The 25306-nt window shown below is 35.6% G+C and overlaps 1 protein-coding gene across 1 annotated transcript; it reads left to right on the top strand.

Moving 5' to 3' along the window:
* The first annotated feature begins 7943 nt into the window (after positions 1-7943).
* On the top strand, positions 7944-24326 carry Vps4 (vacuolar protein sorting 4). Its single transcript, XM_067106611.1, has 8 exons — positions 7944-8266; positions 14050-14161; positions 15674-15815; positions 16008-16242; positions 16413-16680; positions 18305-18518; positions 19363-19591; positions 20391-24326. The coding sequence occupies exons 1-8, from the start codon at positions 8243-8245 to the stop codon at positions 20490-20492; spliced, it is 1326 nt and encodes a 441-aa protein (XP_066962712.1). The 5' UTR covers positions 7944-8242; the 3' UTR covers positions 20493-24326.
* Positions 24327-25306: the final 980 nt, after the last annotated feature.

Genomic DNA, 25306 nt, shown 5'->3' with positions numbered 1-25306 from the left:
TTCAAACGATATTTTATAACATATTTTAAGTTTGTCATCTTTTATTTCATAGTTTATCGTCGTCTTGATTTGTTAGCTCATAAGTTTCTCTGTGTTTGGATCATAATCCATATAACTATATATATATATATATATATATATATATATATATATATATATATATATATATATATATATATATATATATATATATGTGTGTGTGTGTGTGTGTGTGTGTGTGTGTGTGTGTGTGTGTGAGAGATGTGAATAAAAACATCTGCTGAAGGAAAAGACTTAAAAGATCCTCATAAAATACACCAACTATGTTTTTCTAACACAGAACAGATGAAAATAAATTATAAAGCAGAAAAATCATTATTATCAGTATTCATTATATCGCAATGAATATGAAGTTAGCTATATTAGGAACTGTCAACAATTATAACTCACAGCGAAGACAATGATAAGACAAAAACACTCCCACTTGAAGGAAAGGAAAAGTGTTGACTCGAATGACGTCATGAGCACCGGATATAACTGGAAGTTGCCTGTACGTATATCGAAGCGGAAAGTTCGTTATGTGGATTATGAGCCAAACGTATAAAAACTTATGAGCTAACAAATCAAGGCGACGATAAACCATGAAATAAAAGATGACACACTTAAAATATATGGTAAAATATCGTTAGAAACAAAAACAAAAAAAAATGAAGTGAGATCTAGAATGACGAGGGTTGCTCACCAAGCAGGTAAGATTGAAGTTTATGTGAAAGTGAATTATTATTATTATTATTATTATTATTATTATTATTATTATTATTATTATTAAAGAACAGAACCTTAAAGATTCGCTACAGCGAAGGTTGAGAATTTGGAAGAAAAATGGACCAGTACAAAAGAATATTAATTATAAAAGACAATGCTAACATGTACCTGATTTCCAGTGAACTGCAAGAGCTAAACATCAGGTACCAGTGAATGTATTTGCCTACAAAGTTTATCTCTGATGGCTAAATATACAGATTTTTCCTAAAAATTAAAAATTACTTCTTTTCATTTAACGAAATTTCCCAAAAAATTGTGGAAATTGGTCTTCCCGCGTATATCTACAGGTGTTCTCACAGCTTCTCGTCGTGTCTTTCAAGAACACAACAATGGATTTGCCAAGTTTCAGCGAACTGCTTGCGGAGTTTCTGAACCATGCTGGTTTCTTGGATCCAACGATCTCCGGTGTGTGTTGCGCCTCAATACTGATAGCTCACGCGATATGGACGAGACTGCCTAAAGGAAATACTCCAGGAAATTTGGATGATGAACAATGGACAGATCCAGGAGACCAGATTCGAAGTGGACTAGTTCCTGTGAAGGAAAATGGCAGTACAGAATCTCGTAAAAACATGAGAGAGAAACCTGGAGTGGGTCAACCTTTGAAGATTTTGCCAAAAACGCCTGCTACTGTAACATTCTTTTCGAATGAGGCCCAGATAGACCGTTACGAAATCTTGCAAGGTATGGATGAAAAGGAAGAAGATATTGACGACTTCGTCGCTCAAAAACGGAGTGTGTATGTTCAAGCTGTGAACCAGAAAGACATCACTCTTTGTACAGTCGATGGACCAAGGCATGGAATTAGAGAGTCTACAGACAAGAAAAGTTCTCTGACGACCCCTCAGATTAACTGCAGTGTAATGCACGAACAAATGGATCAAATGAATGAAACCGTCAACGAACTCAAGACAATGAGTGAGTATTCATCAGTGGAAAGTTTGTCCTCTCAAGTCTTTGGTGGAACCAGCTTTAACCCAGAGAAGTCAACCATCAAGAAATCTTTTCTGAGGGCCCCAAGAGTAGACTGCTGTGCCATCTATCAGCAAATTGATCAAATGCTGGCAGCCATCAACGAAGTCAAGTTCAAGGGTGACTCTTCACCGGTGCAAGAATTACCCGGTGATGAAAATGTTAGGAACATTCGTACATCCAGTGGAACCCAGGTTAAAGCACATAGCGGAAAGAAAGGTCTTCCTTCCAAGATACCTCGGGCGCACTGCAATCTCATGTCAAGAGAAATGTGTAAGATGAAAGCTGACCAGAGATGCTTAGAGAAGTTTAGACATGAAAACAGAATCCGGCTAAGACGGATACTCCTTGAGTCTGAAAAGGTGCAGAGGCTCTTCAAGGGTAACTCTGTCACATAGGGATTAATCATTCTGATGTATCTTTTTATTAACCAAATCCATGTTATTTTCACAAGGGACAAAAATTATTTTTAAGAAGTTAAGGATATAAGTAAAATTATTTTGCGGAAGTTATGACAATCTTTTCTCAAAGGAAGTTCATGTTATATTTTATGTATGCTAAATAAAAAGTATAAATTATTGTTAGTGGTATTACTTAACAGACCTTGGTAAGATAATATGTCATAGCCTATTTATTACCAATTATTCTCAAGTTAGGCAGAATCATTAGTACAAACTGGGAAAACACAACAATAATTATAATAAATCACAGGCGAATTTTTGCTGTTTCTATTATTGTCAGTATTCACCATATCTCATGAATATACATTGCCAAGTTTTCCATATTATCACTCACTCAATTGTAATAATTGTATTCTGAATAACAGCATAAATCGCCCAATTTACTTCGAAATTTTGTATTCTCGAGTTTGGCCACGCCTCTTATGACTGTCATTTCATGCACACACATAAATATATATACACTATATATATATATTGTGAGTGTACGTATGTATGACATGATAGTCACTATATATATATATATTGTGAGTGTACGTATGTATGACATGACAGTCACAAGAGGCGTGGCCAAACTCGATATTACATATACATACATACGTACACACATATTTATATGTGTGTGTGTGTAAGTATTTACGTATGTGTGTACTCGGCCATTAACATGATTATAAAGTTGCCAGTTAGGATAATCCTGGTTTGCCTGTTCAAGAAGCTAGCTTTGGCAATATGGTAAATAATCGAATAAATAATTAACACTATACAGTGTAACTGTGTTATGACGAAGACGAATTGATCATAATAGTTGATTTGTATCTTTCATTCGACACGGTTTTTCTTTTTTTGCCCCTAATAGGTACCGATATGTTAGGTTTGGCTAGGTCAGTGCCCAAGCAAACCTGTTGAAAAATTTTGTACATCAAAAAATAAAGAAACAAGCTGGGGGAAGTTAGAAATATAAGGTAAATTGCACCAATCTTCAGCCCAGTCTACACACTATGAGGAAGCACAACCCTCATGTTGAAATGGCGTCTTCAACATATGGAACGGCAGGCAGTTAGTCCCACAACACTTAATCTTCATTATGCAACAAACAATACCTAGGGACCCCCCCTCTTGCGTCCCAGTACAAGTTTCGTAGGCACTCGCCACCTCCTCCCCCTACAGCTTCCCTTTACCATGAAAAAATAATAAAGAAGACAATATTCGTTAGTCTTTGACGTAGCGTTCAAAGTAGGCGATTTATGCCATCTAGTGGTTGCAAAACTAAAAAGTTTTCAATGAAAAAAAAGATGACAACAAAGATCTTTTTACTTTTTTTGTGATACTTGGTAACTTCTAGCGTAGTGTTCAAAGTGAATAAAGGGGGTCTTTGAATTCTTTTACCGGTTATACAAAAAAACTAAAACCATTTAAATAAAGATGGTATAACATTGTTTTACACTGTATTTGTATGGTGCTACATTAAGAACCCAATAGACTTTAAAAAAATACACTCAAAATATAATACTGTTGAGGTTAAGAAGGAAAATCTGCTTCAAGAAGAGAGAGAGAGAGAGAGAGAGAGAGAGAGAGAGAGAGAGAGAGAGAGAGAGAGAGAGAGAGAGAGAGTCCAATTTCTAGCGATTACCCCTGCGTCTTGCTTCTCAAGTACTCTCTCCCAACTTGACAGCTTCTCACCCGCCTCTGCTTTAGAAGGAATCTGAGCAATGTTTCGACCTAATAAACTTGTATGCATGCTGTAAATCTAAAACAAATTAACTATCTTTTGCAAAAAATCATTAGTTATAATAACAATTACAATACCACATGTGAAGGGCATAAATCTAGTTGGGTAGTTGATAAAGATCGGGTCTAAGCTAACGAAAAAATTCTCGTGAGGTATGTACCAGTGTAACATGTTGGGTATGCCAAGGCCAAGAGAGACAAGGTCTACCCAATCGGCTGGAGTCGCCTCCCACCTGGGGTAACTACGTAGGCGATGACGTATCTTGGAGGTACCTGCTCATTACGGCAATTCACCTGCTGACGCTGTAAGGAGGCAGACAAAGCTCCGCCTACAAGGGGGATTTTGGGGGGAAGTGAGTAGACCTCTTTCTCTTTGCCTTGGGGTATGCCACATATAGCCTTCGATATATATATATATATATATATATATATATATATATATATATATATATATATATATATATATGTATATATATGTGTGTGTGTGTGTGTGTGTGTGTGTGTGTGTGTGTGTGTGTGTGTGTTGTGCTTCATTGCCGTTCAAATTTATTTTTAGATGCTTCATTGCCATTCAAATTTATTTTTGGACCCACTGTATAATCCGTCACGTTTTATTACATCTGGCGGACCCTACTGTATAATATATATCACGTTTATATAATATATGTGTGTGTGTCTGTGTCTTTTGTTAATATTATATTTTAGTGGAATATATATTTTAACAGAAATCTTTATTTAGATTCCTAAAAATGTTGTTTTGTGTGCATTGGAAGGTCATTTTTTCTTTTTAACCAATCTTTGGTTGTTTTTTTTCATTTCCCAATGGGTTTTTTTTTTTTACTTCACATTAGTTATTTGCCGCCTGTAACTTGTTCTGTCGGGAAATTCCGTTCGTTGAGTAAGATTCCATTTTTTACCTGTTTTGGCAAACCACGGACCGTGGCGTAAACTATTGTAAATTCACGAGTAAACTAACGTATTTCTTTTTTCTTTCCAGTAGCTTTCACTGTAGGGAATGGAGATTTTATACCTAGTTTTAATTAGCATTTGACTGATTACTCTATCAGACTGAACCGTAATGCCCATTCATTCACTAATGCTTTCATTTTCGTCATGTAACCGCTTACCACCCGACGGCTGAAGGAGACACCGCAGTTAGCTAATTTTAAGTTGAAGTAGCGCTACCAGCGAATTTTCCGACACATGACAGCAACATCTGGTGTTGATGCCCGCTCTGAAATGCTATGCGAATACACACCGATAATTGCTCTCAACAGTTAAAAGCTAAGTACCTTTAAACAGCCGAAACTCGTGAACTGCTTTGGCCAAAGATAAACGACAAGTTTATTGTTAACAGCAATTTAAGTAATGGCACCAGCTTCGAACAGTTCAAGACGAATTTCCGTTTGGTTTATTAGTTATATTTTTCTTTTTTTAAATATTCTAAGTCTTAAACGCTTTTCATCCCGCGTAACTCGGAAGCTATTGAATTCTTCATGCATTTTTTGTATTTTTAATATTTATCCTAAATAACTAATAAACATGTTATGAAACCCCGAGTTTGACCATCGAGGTTACTCGTGTATATCCTAACGACTGCAAACATCAAAAATGAACTCTCTCAACCGATCTTGAATAATCATTCATTACCGAAGTCTAATAACAATATAATGTCTTCAATGAATTTATAAACAAAACACTGTTCAGCTGCTTAGATAAAGTATATAAACATCAGTTTGTAGAGCCAAAATCATCATAGGCCGAATCGCAGTTATGAAAGAGTAATGCCCTGTAAAGCTGGTTAACATTTTACTGTATTAAAAAAAACACACACACAAACACATACACGGGGAAAACTTGAGACAAAAAACAAGATTAACTTTTGTTAATTGTCGAAATGAGTTCTTTAACATACAGGTACGCAGGCAGCTATACTCTTATAGTCCCATAGCACGTAATCTTGTGTAAACAAGAAACGATAAGTACTTTACATCATACTCACTTACGTCCCAGCACAAGTTATTCAGATACATTCTAAAAGCTTGGAACTTCCTCCCCTTGGAGGACCCCAATACTAAGAAAAATAAACCGAAATACATAAAATAAATTTTCTAGCTAGTGACGGTGTTTAAAAGTGGGTAATGGATGCCCTCTAGGGACCACTTCACAACTAAATAGTGTTCAAGGAGAGAGAAAAAAAATAATAAACTTGAAGTTTCACTTTCTAATCTTTGGTAACTCTGGCACGGAGAATAAAATGTTCTAAATGCCATCTAGTGTTTGTGCAAAGAACTAAAAACTCTTTTAAATATTACGATAATACTTGAGGCCTGCTGTCATATTTAATTTTTTGCCTTTGGTCAAAATTGTTCATACATTTGAAAAAATAAACGTGACCTAAAAACAATTATTGATATACCATGAATTATTGGTATACCATGACATCCATTTTTCATTAACAACTAAAGCAATGTTAGTGATGAACTGAAAAAACTTTGTGGTTTTTAAAAATTTGGCAGAATATGGAACTTGACTAATTCATAGAAATGGGCACATCTCATTTAAGGCCTATTAATTTTTTTTCATATAAACTGCATAGCACATGATCCAAATATGACAAAACAAATGCTTCCTACAATTTTAGTATTTACAGATGACAGTAAAATTATTTATTATTGATATCTTGTATAAGTTCATCTGTCTTTTTCTTATATTTAGACTCATGACATCACCAAGTATAATAAGACCTAATTGTAATGAACTAAAATATTTAATATTTACATTAAAAAAAATTTTGTTTGTTTTATATGGCTAACCTTTATAATGATAATAATATACATATGTTTATCAATATGTTACTGGCTAATCCTGACGCACCACAGAAAGTTTTGAAGCCTCATATTATATATATATATATATATATATATATATATATATATATATATATATATATATATATATATATATATATATATATATATATATATATTAGTGCTTCTGCAGATCAATGTATTAAATTCCTTATACAGGCCAGTCCTGAATATTTGGCTCCCAACCCAATGACCTTGCAACGAAAGAGGAAAATGGAAATCTTTTATGACGCGAAATTAAGGGCGTTTGCCAAGAACCTTGAGAAAAAAAAGAAAGTTCTAAATATAGTGATTAATCATTTATGCACTATATATTGCTCTCTATATTCATTTAAGTCATTTTATCTAACCTACATTTTTACAAAGTATTAGGTACTCATTTTATATATTTGATACATCCCCATAATTTCATTAAAGTATGAATAATTTCTTAAATTCGAAATAACTGGTCATATTGATGGGAATTCAGGATGATGCTTTGAGCATGTATTTGATGCTTTGCGATAACTATCCCAAAGCCATGAACTGGGTTGATAGCGTATTGGACTATTTTCTCTTGGAATCAGTATTTAATTCTGGTATTTTGCAATGATTCACTATACAAAAATGCAACAGTTGCATAACGAGAGAGAGAGAGAGAGAGAGAGAGAGAGAGAGAGAGAGAGAGAGAGAGAGAGAGAGAGAGAGAGAGAGAGAGAGAGCGTATCCTTACGTTTCTAACTTCACAATACTGTCGATGGTTATGAGCGGTCAGAGCGGATTCCCACCGTCGCTTATTCAGTGGAGTGACCATTCAGAAATAATCTGCTATCGGGACACAGGAGTGCACTTTTTGTATTGTTTAAATACTTGTAAATAAATATTCTACCTACATATTATTTTTGTTATTCTGCCCCCGATCAAAAATGTGAAAATGGCATACTTTCTTGACCTGTGAAGTAGCCTAACCTTAATACATCAAAAGGTAGGTCAAAGGGTTTGCGTTACACCAGTTAGTCCTGCACTCTCAGGCATTTGAGCGATCCTCGGCTGTTCCTCATGAAGTGTCATCGATTACAAACAACTGTGTTGTTTCGGAACTAATCTTGGCCCTCTAATAAGAACATCGAATGGTTGTAACACTTTATCAGCTGGTTAGGAGGATTATCTTTAAAGCTCCCGCTTACTCGTGACTTTGACGTCATTAGTGTCACAACCCAGTGTTTACCAAAAGTATATAAGTAACGCAAAGATCATAAGTACAAGTAACGGATACTATACGAGAAGAGAGATTCAACGTATCACGAGATCAGGGTCACATTTTCGATGCTCTTTTGTCTGACGTCATCCCGGATTGTGCAATATTTTTGTTGAATTCCTCCGTCTATAGTGGAGACGAATGATTCAGTACCAGGAAAGGCCGTAGCAATCATGTCTTCGACATCGGCTTTACAGGTAATTGTGGCGTGAATTCTCTCTTAAATATGAAGCGCGGCCATATCTGTGTGCGTGTTAATATGCAGGAATTTACGAAGGCCGAACAAAATGTCCTGCGAGGTGCCTGCGAGTGCCACTTGCTTCGTGTCTTTTCGGGCGCTCGGCTATTCCTGGCCTGTTATCTTTTTGCCTTTTTTTTTCATTTTGCTTTTCCTGGCTTACGTCAGTGGTGGCCGGGTATTAATTTTTATGGGTATAGGAACTCATTGAAGATACCCTAATGTTGATATACCATTTGTCTGGTGTGCTCTGTTACATTTTGTCAAGGATGGGCCACCACTACGTTAGGCTGGGCCATCGTAGGCTATATGGCCCATGTTATATATCTGGTAAATTTACCGTCATGAAAATTTTTTGGGATCAAAAACTTGACTCCAATAAAACCTATAAGATTTTAGGTTACCGCATACCCTATGACCTTAGAAAATATAACAGATTTTAGCCTATGTTAATCCCTTGCTGGCTGTAGGCTATGTTTCAGTTTCCTGTTTGAAACCAGATACTTATAATATCCTGAAAATTAACATTGAAATTAAGTGCAACAGAGGCATGCAATCAAAATGATGTATCAAGTTAGTCGAGATAAATTTCCATTACTTTTTTCTTAATAAAACTAATACAACTTTTCACTGACATCATATCAATTCCATGTGCTGAAAAAGTATTTATGGTTTATCCTTTGTAAATTTTCTTCAGGTGATGTCATTAGATGTGATGCCATCAGAATGAGATGCCTTTATCAATGCTACTCTGCATGTAGCCTAGGTCTCTACTATAGTAAAAGCCACGGCTCTTTGCAGCTAGGCCAAGCCCCGCCCACGTTACGCCAGTGATTGGCAAGCTCTCAGAAGTGGAATGTCACACTAGTTAACAGTCCAAATGATTACCTGTACAGATTTGACTCCGTTCGGTAATGTTCCGTTTCATGCTTGAGTGGCGACACCAGAGATTTGAGTTGCCGGAGTTGTGAAGCATGCAGTTGATATCTCCAATAAAAGATATATCATTATGAAGATCTTGGGTGATCGTTCTGTCTGTGCAGCTTTTTTTTCATGTGATGATGCACAGCCTAAATACACAAGCATCTTGCCTTTTTTTTTTTTTTTAAATTGGTGTTGGCCTATATAAGCAGTTCCACATAGACCACGTTAGTTGAAATGAAGCGTAGACTTATGCAGCCAGTTCTGGTTAATTCATCATAATCCTGCATGACAAATGTTAATATCATTGTGAGATTAGGCGCACTTATCAAATTCTTATACTCTGAGGCAATGACTAGGCATAGGCATATAGGCAACATCAATTTCTTAAATTTTGAGACAATGACAGGGGATATGCGTACACATCAAATTCTTATATTTTGAGGCAATAACAGGACATAGGCCTACACATCAATTTCTTACATTTTGAGGCAATGACAGGGTGTAGGCCTATACATCAATTTCTTATATCTTGAGGCAATGACAGGGCACAGGCCTGCACATCAATTTCTTATTGCAAACAGTTTTCTACCCATATCTGTTGGACAAAGAGTAGCATTTAATTAATGTAGCTTTGACCTCATGATATATAATGTATGTGCATACTGTGGAATGTACACATATGAGTATGTGTATATACACATACATGTGTTGATGACCATAGTAATTATAACACACTTATACCACAGAGAATAAAAGTAAAACTTGTGGGCATGTGGCCAATGGCACACGTTGACCGGTCATCTCATACTTTTTTTCAGCTATCGTATATTTTTTCCATATTTCATTATGTATCTTATGATGCCTTCCTACCATAGCCTTCATTTTCATAGAAATACCAAAGTAGCCTTATATTTAATCATCGCAGCACAGTAATATAATTTGTTATCCGTTTTGTAAATACATTTTCTACATAATTTATTGAGGGCAGTGCAATAGTTGTGTGTCACATGCCCACAAGTTTTAGTTTTATTCTCTGTGGTATAAGTGGTGCTGTAATTACTGTGGTCATCAACACATGCACGTGTATATACACGTGCTTATATGTGTACATTCCACAGTATGCACATATATATATCGTGGGGTCGAAGCTACATTAATTAAACGCTACTCTATTTCCAACAGATATGGGTAAAAAACTATTTGCAATATGAAATTGACGTGTAGACCTGTGCCCCGTCATTGCCTCAAAATATAAGAATTTGGTGTGTAAGCCTGTGCTCTGTCATTGCCTCAACATTTAAGGAATGATGTGTTGGCCTATGCCTTGTCATCGCCTCAAACTATAAAAATTTGATGTGAAGCCCTATGCCCTACATTACCTCAAAATATAAGAAATTGACATGTAGGCCTATGCCGTGTCATTGCCTCAAATTATAAGAAATTGATTTATAGGCATATGTCCTGGGGGCTTAAGACTAGTTATTGATCTCTACTCGAAAAACGCATTTGTGCCGCAGTCTTGGCTCAAGATGGAAATAACTCATTCTGTGATAGACTTCATCTGAAAGGGCAACTTGATACTATCAGTGGATCAGAATGATGCATATTTTCAGATACCTATCTATGGGTCTTTCATGAAATACCTCTGCCATGTCTGTAAAGAAATTGCATACCAGTTTAAAGATCTGTGCTTCAGGCTGGCTACAGTCCCTAAGGTGTGTATGCAAGTGTTCACCTTGATGTTAGCTTGGGCCCACTTGTATGAGTTACGAATTTTATATTATCTTGATGACTAGGTAGTTCTGGTGGTTTCAGATGCGCAGTTGCTTCAGAACCGAGACAGCTTCCTCGCATTTTGTCACCATCTCGGAATCACGATAAACTGGGAGGAGCCTGAAATGTCCAAACAGCAAGCACTCAACTAGGCATGCTCATGCTAAAGACTTATGGCATTTCCAGTAGACTCTCTTGTCAGCAACCATCGGGAGGGGACAGCATGCAGTTCTTGTCACGACAGGAACAACCAATGCTGCTTTTGCAGTTTGTCTTCAGTTACCTGTTGTTCTCAGAGAAGCTCATGCAAAGAAGGTGCTTCACCAGGTGCTTGTGTTGGCATCAGTTGAAGTAGTATTGGTCAGTCTCAAGTGGCCTGCCTCACCTCATGCCCTTGAGCTGAGAACTGAGGGATGACCTTGTTTAGTGGCTTGATGATGGAAACCTTTAAACCCTCAGCCTTTGGAGATACTGCTGTTTTCAGATGTGTCAAAGGAGCAGTGGGGCATATGCTGGGGGATCTGTCTGCTTCAGATGTGTTGACAAGAGAATGACCTTCGTCTGCATAGCAACATCTTGGAAATGGATGCAGCCCTGCAAACCTTGTAGAATTGTGTGGTGAGTCACTTTTTAGTGTTGATGAGCAATAATACAACTGCATGGCTTAGATAAACAAGCAGCATATAATAGTTTCTCATCACCTTAGCCACTTGGTGATACAGCTGCATGAGTGTGAGGTTTGCCACTGTCATGCTGTCAGCCTGGTGTATTCAAGAGAGGAATAGTGTTTTGGTGGACCAGCAAATCTACCAATAGCGCGTAGTGGAGACAGGATGGTTCTCACATCCTCCCAGGGGGAAAGGCACTTTGAGCTTTGGTGAACACCAGTAATCAGTATATGTAACACATGGCTAAACAGGAGTCACCTGGTATTCTGCCTACCTATTCCAGACTCCTTGGGCTGAACTGGAAACAATCTGGATGTTTATGATTTGCCATGTGATCAGTGGAGTGTTTGGCTAGCTTATCTTTGGCCTTATGCTAATCATTTCTGACAGCTAGCTCCCAATGTTGAGACACCATTAGGAGTTTCCTCTTGGCCCACTTTCTCTGTTAGCTGTAAGTTTTGAGGTACCACTAGTTGGTTATGCCCCTCAACTTTCGTAGTTGGAGGTTTTCTAGCAGTGACTGTGAGAAAGAGGTTAGTCTCCCAGGATTACTTGGGGGATATCGAGTTGCCTGAAGAGGGCCTCAGCAACTGTGTACTATGGAAGTGAGCCATCTCATGCTGTTGGTGCTACTCTCCTGGAAATCCTGAAGGGCATGGACTGCCCTTTCTAGGTAAAGTTTATCATGTTCACAGTAGCTTAGGACAGATTTTTCCACCTTGAGAGCTTTGGGGTCCAGAGTGGGATGTGACTTTCATTCTCTGCAGCCTAATTTAGGCACTTTAGAGCCCATGGGAGAGAACATGAATAGAGACCATTCTCAACTTCAGTACATATGCTAACCTTTAACATCATCAGTGTGGTAACAGTTTCATGACCTTTCTTACCTCTTCTGGCATTTGAAGGCCTGTGAATTCCTTTTTATCATGTTCAAGATGGGTTGCAAAAACTCAGAGCTTGTATGGTTTGGACAAGTGATTTAAAAAGATTTTGGTTCCCTCCCACTGAGGGTTTATTAGTTGAGCATTAGATTAGATGCATTTTGTGTTCAGTGGGAGCCGTGGGCCACTGTCTGGTGAGAACCCAACCTCTTAGACCAGAGTGCTGGGTTCTCTTTGCAGTACTGGCAGGCACAAGAACACCCTTTCTTTCTGGCTTCATTACATGATCAAGCAGACATAAGGTTGGTCCAGTCAGGACAAGGGCTCATGAAGCCAGGAGTGTTACCCAGTCTCCATCCACGTGGAGACATATTTTGCTTTTGCTGGTTATGAGGACAGGTGTCTAGCTGCGCTAGACTACTTTTAACCTATCTTACCCCAGGGATGTAATGCACAAATCCTTGGATACCTCCATCATACCTATGGCGGCTGCTTAACAGTTTATGTATTCCCCAAGATTCTTTCAGACAAGACCATCATGCCTTAAGTACTAGGATGGCATAAAACTGGAGATTGAATTGGTGAGCATGTGTAGGTCTCTCCCTTCTTCTTTCTTCTGCAAGGCATCAGGGCAGCAGTCAGGCCAAGAACATGCTGTATGGCCATTGATGCAGGTAGAACATCACAGAAGGGACTCCTCTCTTAGATCTTTGACTCATAAGGTATTAATCCCTTGCATTTCCTTTGTAAAAAGGGGGAAGAGTTAGGTAAAGCTGTCACCTGAACTTATCAGTTTATGATTGACTTACATACTAGCTACCTCCCAACTTGTGATAAGCTATCTTTCAGGCAGCACATAATTCTCAAAAGTTTTCGTAGGTGAGTTAGACATCTCTCACTCTTAGCTCAGGGCCCTGTCAATCTTGCATCCCTATCAGATTGCATAGGAGGTTACAGAAGTCAATGGTCCCCATCTGATGATCGTGACTGAGAGCATGGCATTTCTGGGCTGAGATTCAACTTGCCAGTTAGTTAAGATATGACTATCCTCCCACCTAAGGAGCATCTCCTACATGAAAGGGAGTGGTTTGCATTTCAGTAGGAATGAGTAAAATATTTCGAATATTTTGGTTTTTTCCTAGTTGTACTAATCAGATCCTTTTATCATAATCCCACCTCAACTGTGTGGCTTATGCCAGGTGAGTGAAGTACCCCCAACTCAACTGCCTACTTCCAGTTAACTACCTTAAAGTTTTAATGACCGTTTCCAGCTCATGCTAAGGAATACTACATAAAGGGCTTTTGTATATATAGGAAAATTACAAATTACTTGGAAAATTAAGCATTTTCTTGCACATAAAATCTTGTGTAAGTTTTAGATTTGATGATTCAGATATCTGTAGCATCTAATGAAATTTTTTGTTCTTCTGTAGTAAAGTATTTTATGCAAACTGTCTCAATGTATTTATAATGCCCAATGTTTTTTCATCTTTCAGAAAGCTATTGAGCTTGTAACAAAAGCAACAGAGGAAGATAAAAACAAGAACTATTCTGAAGCATTACGTCTCTATGAATCTGCTGTTGAGTATTTCCTTCATGCTATGAAATGTAAGTTCTGAAGTGTTCTTTGTACTCAATTTGTGTTGTTTATTCTTTGAGAATTTGTTAAAAGCTTGTTTAAATTAGGAGAATCTGTCATTTTGGGAGACATATTTAATTTTTCTATAGACAGTCAAATTGCAATCTGTTTGTTATGCATTTTATTTAGGTAGGGAAGTTATGTACCTACAGCAGCAACAAGTTCAAAACACCAACAAAGTTACAATCATGACAGCTTGGTAGAGTATTTGACTGGGTTACTTTCTCTAAAAAGCTGATTTTTGGTAATCTAGAAATGCCTTGGGTAATACTATTATGCTTTAATTTCCTGCCAAGCACATAAACCACATATTTTTCTGACTGCATTTCATGTGTTGTATGCAGATCTGGCCATTGTTGCTACAGATGACTAATTTTTGTTTCCCTAGCCCCTTATATGTTAAAATTATATAGGAACCTCAGTTAGAAACTAGGGTTTAGAGGAAGGAACCAGAATTGCAATAGCTGGAATGGTCTGAGATGCATAAAATATAAGGTAAGTAGCCAGCTTTCCCTGTCCTGAAACCCCCATTTCCCCAAACAAAACCTGACCTGGATTCAACCTGTCTTTCTCTAATCTAACCTATGGTGCTAACTCCTTGACTAGGCAAGGCTTTCCCCATCCTAACCTGACCTAGAGTGCCATAAATCATAAAAGTGAAATACCAGAATTCATCTCAATCTAACCTTGTACACCATGTTCTAACTGGCAAGTGGGTCATGTCCTATCTTTCCCCTAGCAAATTCCTTACCTTTTGGTGGGATGGTCAGTTAGAAGGCAAATATATGCCCAGTTTGTCTCAATCTTGGTAGTTCACCAAAGTTTGGATAGGCATTATCAGCAGAAGGTAGTTCACCAAAGTTTGGATAGGCATTATCAGTAGAAAGGATTCTGGTACTTCCAGTTCGATAGAAGTGGTTTACATATGAGTATGTGATACATATTATTATTGGCTAAAAATGTACCAGTGTATCAGTTGCTTTTGAAGTTCATTTCGGTTTTCATATGCTGTGCCTTTTAGTTTCAACAAAATTTGGAAGCAAGAGGGAAGGTTAACAAATCCATTGTGACATTATAGTGTAAGGGCTTAGTAGTATGACAAGTAAATGCTTTTTTCCCATAAGCCACAAAATATTTAGATAAAAAAAAAATTATTTGCACCACCTTAGATTTATGAAAATCCTGTTAAAATTCCATACATTGCTCTAGATGCTAAGTTTAATTTTATGCAGGAAAGAATTGTATGGTCTTTTGGTGTCACCCACCTTTGGTGTGTGTGGAAGTAGCAAACCCCAGGTTTATGTTGCATTATCAATAAGGGTGCAAATTTTCCTTTTGTAATTAAGTATATTTTATAAAAGAATATTTCCTTTACCATAAATTTAGTTCTTCATACTGTAGTATAAGGGCTTTTGTCAATTGTCTTCAATAACTGGTAAGCTAATAGATGAAATTTAAAAATAAATGTTTTTCCTTTACAGATGAAGTCCCAAATGAGCGTGCTAAGGAAAGCATCAGAGGAAAATGTAAGCAGTACCTTGACAGAGCAGAAAAACTCAAGGACTACATAGAAAAGAACAAAGACAGAAAGAAGCCTGTAAAAGCAGGGGAAGGAAATTCAGGGTAGGTATCTAAGAGAAAGACTATCTTGTGCCTGTTTCTCGTGTAGATTTTGAAGACAGGTTTTGAAAGAATTAGTCTCAAAAAAGAAAAATTTGATTGAAATAGTGATGATATTTTATTGGAAATTTGATTATTTATGTACAGCATTAAGGTTTAAGATCTGTTTAATCATTTGTTTGCATTTATGATCAGGAAAAAAGGTGGAAAAGATTCAGATTCAGACGATGAATCAGATCCTGCCAAAAAAAGGATGGAGTCCAAAATGGAAGGTGCTATTGTTGCAGAAAAACCCAATGTAAGATGGGACGATGTGGCAGGCTTGGAGGGAGCAAAGGCAGCCTTGAAAGAGGCTGTCATATTGCCAATCAAATTCCCACACATGTTCACAGGCAAGAGACAAGCTTGGAGAGGCATCCTACTGTTTGGGGTTAGTACATGTTAAGGTATCAACAAACTTTGTAAAGCTTGTAATACATTGTGAGGACCTGTCACTTTTATGGGGTGTCTTACTATTATTTTTTTATTTGTTGTCCTTATAAAAAATCTGGATTTTCAGACATTCCACTATTATTAACTTATTTTTGCTTGTTTCTACAGCCTCCAGGAACTGGTAAAACTTACCTAGCTAAAGCTGTTGCAACTGAAGCAAACAACTCTACATTCTTCAGTGTTAGTTCAGCAGATCTGGTTTCAAAGTGGTTGGGAGAATCTGAACAGCATGTGAAGACACTCTTTGAAATGGCTCGTGAACATAAACCATCCATTATTTTCATTGATGAAGTTGACTCCCTCTGTGCCTCAAGATCGGAACAGGAGTCAGAATCTGCCAGACGTATCAAGACAGAATTTCTTGTACAGATGCAGGGTAAGTTTTCTGTTCCTTAACCACGGAATATAGCTTAAATATCTGCTGGTATATATTAAAGCTTTTTCTATTCCTCCCAGTCGTTGAACACCTAGCTGTTGGGTGGTGGGCTTTCAGAGAGTAACTACCTAAGACATGATCTTAACTTGTTCCAAGTAGTTGCACTGATCTAAGTTAGCTAGGAAATTTTTTTTTTTTTTAATCTAAGTGACAACCCCTGCATAGCTTTAAATATGTTTTTGGTCACTTGAGGAACTTGAAGGTGAAGTTGGATGTAAGCCTCCTCATCTGAAGAATTTGAGTAGCTGATATGGTTGTGCAAGGTGAAAAGCTGAAGTCAGGTTCTACAGTACTTCTATTACTGGGTCACAGCTTGATGAATGGATAATCTTAAGGCATTAGGATCATTGTGTAAATCTAGATATAGGCCAAAGATGGCAAATTTGAGAGATTCTGATATAGTCTTGAAATGTAGCTTCATGGTAGGTGAATTTTGTTTACCCATCTTCCATGAAGAAAAAATTTTAACAAATGTTAGTGACCACTGCATGGTAATGGAAAATTCTTTAAACTTCTCTCCTTCAAGTGATGGTCATATATATGAGACTAGAGTATTATGAAAATTAATAAAAAAAAAATCCGTGCCCCAGCTTTGGTTCATTTTGACTCCCTTTTTGGGAACCATAGCTGTTCAAGGTTCATGGTATCATAACAGCAACAAGAGCAGTAGTGCACTAAAACTTGAAAATTTTATTTCAGCAAGATGGCTATCAAAAGAAGTGTATCAATCACAGAAAAGAAAATACAATAATGATTAACAGAAAGACATACAATTCAGCATTCATAAAACTACTTGTCAGTTGTGATAATCATGCAATTGTCAGTATTACACAACAAAGCCTAATAAAAAGTATCGAGGTATAGTAGTTTTATCAAAAATGAAAATGATGAACCAATTAGTAAAAATATAATACTTGCCTCCCTTAACATGAGATATGGTCAAGTAGAAAACTTAAGCGATAAACACTCCCAAGTAGAAAATAAGGAGAATTATTAAGGATAGTTAAATTAAATATAATAAACAAACCTTACCATAAAAAATTGAAGTATTTGGACATAATAGGAAATTTTGACCTTATATTCTCAAACCCTTCCGATGTACAAACTGAATGAATAATCTATATGAACTCCTTAATACTGTATAATCTTGGGATTTTACAAACCAGGAAAAATCATAAGATTGATGACAAGATCTACTGTAGGTAAGAGAACTAAACAAAATATCTAGATTTAATCAGAGTAGAACTAAACCCCAACCTTAAATAAGTAAATTATTAAAAGAAATGTTGTTGGAACCTTGAAAGTATTCAGTTTATCCAATCATTAAAATTTGAACAGGTAGCAAAATAGTGATTTAAGATCTAATAAAATATTAAAAATAAACCCTTTGAGGCCAGCCCCATGAGAATCAAGTGTTAACCTGAACAGTCATAATTTTTAGAAAATGATTTTGAGTCGGATATTTTGTTTTCCTTTTTTCAGTTTAGATTTTAGAAACATGTAAAATTAATCAGTAGGGTAATTTCTTCCCCTTATCTCAATTTGGATCATGTTTTCTTTGCAGGTGTTGGAAATCAAAATGATGGAGTTTTGGTTCTTGGAGCAACCAATATACCTTGGGTGCTAGATTCTGCCATCAGGAGACGATTTGAGAAACGTATTTATATTCCACTCCCTGAAGCAAATGCTCGTACAAATATGTTCAAGCTGAATTTAGGGGACACGCCTCACAGTCTTACTGACGAAGATTTCAGGTTACTTGGTTTCAAAACAGATGGGTAAGTAATAATGTATATATACTGTATATAGATATATATATGTGCATTGTGGGCATTAAAATTGAACTCGATGGTGGATGGTACAAGAAATATATATGTAGTACAGTATATAGGTTACTTTGCATAACATTGATAATTGGTTCCAAAACTTGTGACTTTAGTAAAAACTGACCACTTAATTTGAATGCCTTAACAAACAACGTAGACTCCCTACAAACACCCCGTAACATCATTAGTAGAATCCTCACATAGAAATACGAAAGAAATAACTTTTTATTAATAATGTATATTTTCCTTCATACTAATGTAAAGAATACCCAAAACCATTCAATAAAAGACTATCCCTAGCTCGTATGAACAACAATAATGACACTAATAACGTTGTTGACCAACATAAACTTAGTGAACGAACGCAAGCGAATTTTGTATTTTCTGATTAAGAAAAACTGCTTTATATAGTGGAAAATGACGGAACGTGAAACGTGATGAGGCGAGGTATAACTGTATTTGTAGGTCTATGCATCTCTTGTATGTTTATGTTGTTCATCATTGACTTCACTTTTACTCTCTTTAATTTTTTTCATTTTAAAAAAGCTGCATACAATGTAGGTAGTAGTGCTGGTTTTGTGCATGGAAAAATTCATTTTAAACTACTAACTGGCCAAAACCTAGATCTACATACGTTGATAATAGCATGTTTTTTGTTATTCAATGTCCTTAATTTACATGAATAAATACAATCACAGTACCAGATCTCTTGGATTATTTGCTAATTTTTCCTTCTGAAAACACATTGCTTAAAATTTTGTACATTTCCAGGATTACAATACAATTCTCTATGCAGGTACTCTGGTGCAGATATAAGCATTGTTGTTCGAGATGCTTTAATGCAGCCAGTTAGGAAAGTCCAAACAGCCACCCATTTCAAGTATGTTCGTGGACCATCTCGTGAGGATCCGAACAGATTTATAGAAGATTTGCTTACGCCTTGCTCTCCCGGTGAACCTGGTGCCTTTGAAATGACCTGGGAGCAAGTTCCAGGAGATAAGTTGTTTGAGCCTGTAGTATCTATGGTAAGTGACACTTTGAATGGTATGTAATTTCTTGTAGTCATCAAAGGACTTTAGAAAGTGCTTCTTTGACATGCACTCATTGGAGGTCTGAATGTTGCTGAAGGAGCTGTAGAGTTTCACTATGTCAAGGATGAATCAATATCTGGAGTATTTAACAAAACTTCTCATTTTGTTATTGTGGTGTCTCTACCAGGTGATCAGTCATTATTTATGAGCCCAGTGAAAGTAAAAATATCTTAGACAAATGATATAGCATGTTGAAGGTAGGCAGAGAACAGAGGAAACATGAGGAAGAGTTGACAGTAGAAGTCAGCCTAGTTCTGGGAATGAACTGATGCTGCAAATAAGTGCTGTCGTTAGAAAGAATACAAAATGGCATTGACCAGGTTGTTCCTTTAAATTTGTTTAAAGATCAAGATGAACTTGTAGGGAGAATTTTCATTACCTTGCATATGTAGAATGAAATTGGGAATCTAAATTTCTTTACAGTCTCTTGATAAATGGAATGCCATCTAAAACAGTTCTGAGATATTTGTATATAAATTTCTTTTCTGTAAAAAATTGCAAATCTGCAAAATCATAATAAGTAATTTAAGGTTAGGTTATAATTATTAGTGCTTTTGCATTTGTCCGGGATGTTTATTTTATTAATTAGTTGATGAAATAAAATTTTGAAGTGATTCTTTTGGTTGAATAGAAAAAGTTCAAACCGTGAAAGAAGGTTTTGTTTTGACAGACTTTTTCTTACTGTATATGGAACAATAACAGTGACATTACTTTCTTTCACTTTCTTTTCCAGAGTGATATGCTACGGTCCCTAGCTGATTCCAAGCCTTCTGTAAATGATGAGGACTTGGATAAACTACGTAAATTTACTGAAGACTTTGGACAAGAGGGATAAATGGTTAGTAAGGGTTGTCTTTATGGTAATACAGTATGATTAAAATAGTGTGCAATTTGCTGGTTATGTCCATAGTGAGAAATTTTGAGCTGGTATTAAAACTAATCACCTTTGTTTTGAAATCAATAATGTACTTTTATCCCACAGTAAAGTTTTCTCAGCATCGTAGGAAAGCTTGAATGAATGACTTAGAAAAATGTCTTGGGGTTGTGATATCTTTGGTAGTACTGTTGTTTGTTGAATTTTGACTGAAACCCAGGTTTTTGTAAGTTTAAACCACAAAATTATTAAATCATTATTAATTTCTCATACTGCCTTTTTTATAGTCAGTTGATCTCTAGTGTCAACAAAAACAACATGGTATTGCAGTTTTAAAAAATTTCTCAGGCATTCAAAGGTAGATATTTAAAAATAAATGTAGCACACTTTCAAGTGTTATGTCTCATGAAGACTTAATATGGTAACATTTCATCAGACAAACCTCTCTTATCATACAGCATTCATGAGCTTTATTACCATCAACCAATTTGCCAGGGTTTTGGGTGAGAGAGGATGTAATGTCACCTCAAATCAGGTAAATGTCTGCTATTTTAGTAATGTGTAATTCACTTTTATTTGCATATTTTTTGTACTTTATATACTGTATTTCCTGAGAGAAAGTTCATAAGATTTGATATATGGAAGTGTGATTACTTTATACAGTTTTATCTTAATTTTTTTTATAATGCTTTAGATTTAGCTTCTCAACTTCATCTTCATTGTAAAATAAAAATTAACTTGGAAAAATGCCTTTCAAGTGTTTGGTAGGCTATATGTTTTGTTGTTTAGTGTTGTATGTTTATTGCTGTATCAAGGGATTTTATAATGTTCATACTTGAAGCTGGTTTTGTTCATTGAGCCATTTTAGAGTGAATTAGATAAAAAAAAAATAATGGGATTGCATTGTAAATCAATCATTGACAATGTTTGTAGATATTTTATGCCTTTGCAACAAACTGTAAAAGGGCTGCTTAGTGCTGGTCAGGGTGTCTTGATGCTTTTTATATAGAATGTACTGCATTTTGTCTTTTCTGTTTATAAGACTGTCAAGAGAGATTTGTTATATATATAAATACACTAAAACCACCACTGGCAATATTTGTAGTTTCCATAATTTGTGGACTGCAGCTGATATTCTCCTGTACTTCCAAGTATTTTGTAGGTCCAAGTTTATGTAACATCTCAAGGTTTCTTCATTACTTTACTATCCTTGGTAGGTGTGTACTAGTTAAGTACAAGAATAGGTAAAATATTTCCATGTTGCATTTATTTAACCAGTACTGTATATTTTTGAGTTATTACAGTATATATTAATTACTCAACTGTGAACAAAAATTTTTATATGGTGAATAATAACATAGGTAAAATAATTAACATTGGAAGTGCAAAATTCACAGTGCCGTTTAAAATAAAGCTCTTAAGTCACTGATGTCAAATTCACATTTTGAGTTTATATTTTTTGAAAAATTATTTGGGTTGGTTTTGAATGTGTAAATTTTTGTTTATTGAATATTGAAGTGTGATGAACTATATAGTTTTGCTAGCTGTTCTGGCCAGCCTTTTAAGAGTTGCGTATTTTTACTTGGCTGCTCTGGTTAAACTATTGATGGTAACAGTAGTGATCATTCTTGAAAAAAAGCTTATACATTGATAAAATTGTGTAACTAAGTGAATTAACTATAGTATTTTGGTATGTGCTTACAATATTGTGAGAAGTGACTTTGACAGTGACAAACTACATTTCATAGCTGCTGCTATTATTTATAGTGATATTAATGAAGAGCTCTGTCTTTTGGAACCAGGCATGGCCATCATAGAGATGATTACTTTATGGGTTTACAATACGAATATCAATTACTCTGTCCATTATGTGTTTTGTTTCTTTGATCATAGCAAAACAGAGTATTAAATCAAAATGATTTGATTTAGTGGATCTTTTTTAATGTTACATAATTCCTGGATTTGCTTTGTTATACTTTGTCTCCTTCTATTTAAGGAATATTGCCAAGAGTTGTATCTGATGAAGGTGACTATTAATCCTTGGAAAAAATGTGTATGTGAAGCTTGCATACTTGAGAGTAAGTATAGACATGACTTGAATTATGTTGTCATTGTCTGTCCTTCCACCTGGAGCTACAAGCTGCAATTGTGAATTGTACAGTATATTTAATGAAAGTCCTAGATTTAAGGATGCTAAAGCATTCAGAAAGCTCAAGTAAAAGCATTTTAAGCTAAGCTCAGCCTGGTATTTGTAAGTGAACTGGACAAATCTGGAAGGGAGGAAGTATGGGTTTGCCTTCCTGTTTCAGTCTACCTACCTTAATCTGTTCCGTAAGACATAATAATTACGGTACTTTTTACCAGTGACCAGTTTTTGATAATTTTTTATTGCAAGATTCATATTACCTATGGTTTGCTGTTAGTTGGCATTTGCATTTTTTTCATAATTTCTACTCAAAAATCCAGTCCTGTTTAAGTTGATAGGACACTTTTAGATTCATGGGTTTTTATAACTTTTCTAAATTGTCACAAGGGGAGAAGCCAAGTATTGCTTCATTTTTCAATGCATATGAAATGTACTTAACAATATTCCATAACTAAGTTCGTCAAAGTCTTATCCTTTTAAATTTCCTGACCACTGAATTTCTAGCCCTAGAAGAGTCAAGAACCTCACCTTAGTGGACTGAGCAAATTGTTATTTGTAATTGGCTGATGCGTAGTTTAGCAGAAGCCAGAAGCCATGGAAGGTACAGCTTCAAAATTTAGCACATTACTGTAAGTTGGTTTAATTTTTATTTATAAAAAAACAGAATACTGTACAGTGAATTTCAGCCCACTGGCAGAGAAAGGTTCACATGAACTTTCCGGTCTTTAAGTGACCTTTGAGGTATCAGTTTTGACCAAAGGTGATTTTTCTACCACCTAGAAACTGATGAACAAATAATGATAGATATTGTTTTTTTTGGCACTGTCCTCAAAAGAAAATTAATTGACTATTGAGCCCATGTGTTACTGTATGGAAGAAAAATTGTGGTGCTCTCCAAAGGGCCAAGTAATCTGTTGATGATGGAGAATGCTTGTAATGGCATTCATAGTAAACCAGTTTCATTTTTTTATGCAGTGTCCTATATGAAACATTTGATTTTAAGGTAATCTTCATTGATTACACATACCTTTGCCCATAGTAAGTTAAAGCACTTATGTAAAGATTTGAGAAATCTGACCCACAAAAGTACTAAATTGCAGTGCATAATATACTTATTGTTTCCCAGAAGATTGTATTAGCAAGAACCAGATGCAGCTTATGAGTATCGTAGCCTGTGAAGGAATTTCAAAAAATTTTATTTTAACTTTGTTTCATTCTGGATACAGTCTTTTGAATCATTTGGTATCTAATCATTCTGTAATTGTCCAGTAAGATGAAGATAGTATTTTATTCTCAACTTTTTAAGTATTATAATTGTTTGGAGATCCCATGTAGTTACCAAGTATGTCTCATTACGTGTTTAGTGTACCTGTGTACGTACATTATTAGGTTCTGCTCTGCACCACATCTCTGCTATGTTGGCTCAGATAGAAAGAACATTAACAAAAACCATAAAATAGCACTACTTTTGATAGACTGAATATCACAGATAATGAAACTTAAGTCTAAATTGTTTATAGTCTATTTAAATTTTTTTTTTTTTTCAAAAATAGCTGTTGATTTTTTAATATTATTGGTGAAGTTAGCTGGAGACAAGGAATGCAGTTAAGCATCAGTAGTGTGTTGTAAATAAGATAATTTTGATTGATTATTAGGTTTTACTCGCCTTTCTCTAGATTTCATTTTAAAAGTTGCAACCAAATTGGGTAATGTTAAAGTCTTTGTGCAGAGATGCAAGAGTCACTGGATGCAAGGTCCTAAGCAGTAGTTGGTTTAACTGCTGTATTTGAAGATTTTTGTTTCTTCTAGAGTTCATTGTAGTGCTAATGGTACATTTTTCAGTAAAATACTGTACTATATTAGTATAAACTGATATCTCAAACGAATGTCATTGGTTATTCATGATTGTGGCTTTTGCAATAGCTGATCACAGAAAAATTCTCACGTAAAGAATATTGTCCCACTGCTTTCATTATACAGTATAAATCTTACTTGTGATGATACTAGTCTCCAGAACACATGGAAGTCATCCCTAGAATTGTGAAGTAGCCATTTTCACTGCTGTAGTGCAGTATCTTTCATCTTTCACAATTATTTTATGAGTAAAAATAAGTAACTTTTGAGTTGTTAACAGCCTTTTTGTAAGGCCGCTAGTTTTGTATTTTTGTTGGCAATGAATCTATACACTACATAAATTTTAATTTGAAATTTGTCCTTTTTCACATTCTGGAAATGGCTTAATTTCTGCATATCAGTTCTTTCAGTAGATAAAAGGAAAACAAAGAAGTTACTATATTTACTCATGTTCTCTAGTTATGTGTTGTTTTCTATTAAAATTGTGATAAATAACTTGATTGGTCGCCATCTCTTACATTGTAGGCTAGAGGTGTATTGGCAACATCTCTTACATTGTAGGGCAAAGGTGTATTGGCTAACATTAGAAAGTTATTGCTGTACTAATTCTATATAGATTCCTTGGCTGGATCTTCACTTTTCTACATGGAAGGTAGGTACTATATTAGAATATATAACAGATCAACAATGTATTGTTCATTTTGTTATCAAAGCCACTTTTAATGTTGCTCCCTTTAGTTGTGAGAAAATTATTAGCATTTTAATGTGATCCGAT

The sequence above is a fragment of the Macrobrachium rosenbergii genome, chromosome 7, assembly GCF_040412425.1.
Source record: "Macrobrachium rosenbergii isolate ZJJX-2024 chromosome 7, ASM4041242v1, whole genome shotgun sequence".
NCBI classification, from domain to species: domain Eukaryota; kingdom Metazoa; phylum Arthropoda; class Malacostraca; order Decapoda; family Palaemonidae; genus Macrobrachium; species Macrobrachium rosenbergii.
The sequence above is the reverse complement of the archived record's forward strand: the minus strand, read 5'-3'. Positions and strand labels throughout refer to the sequence as shown.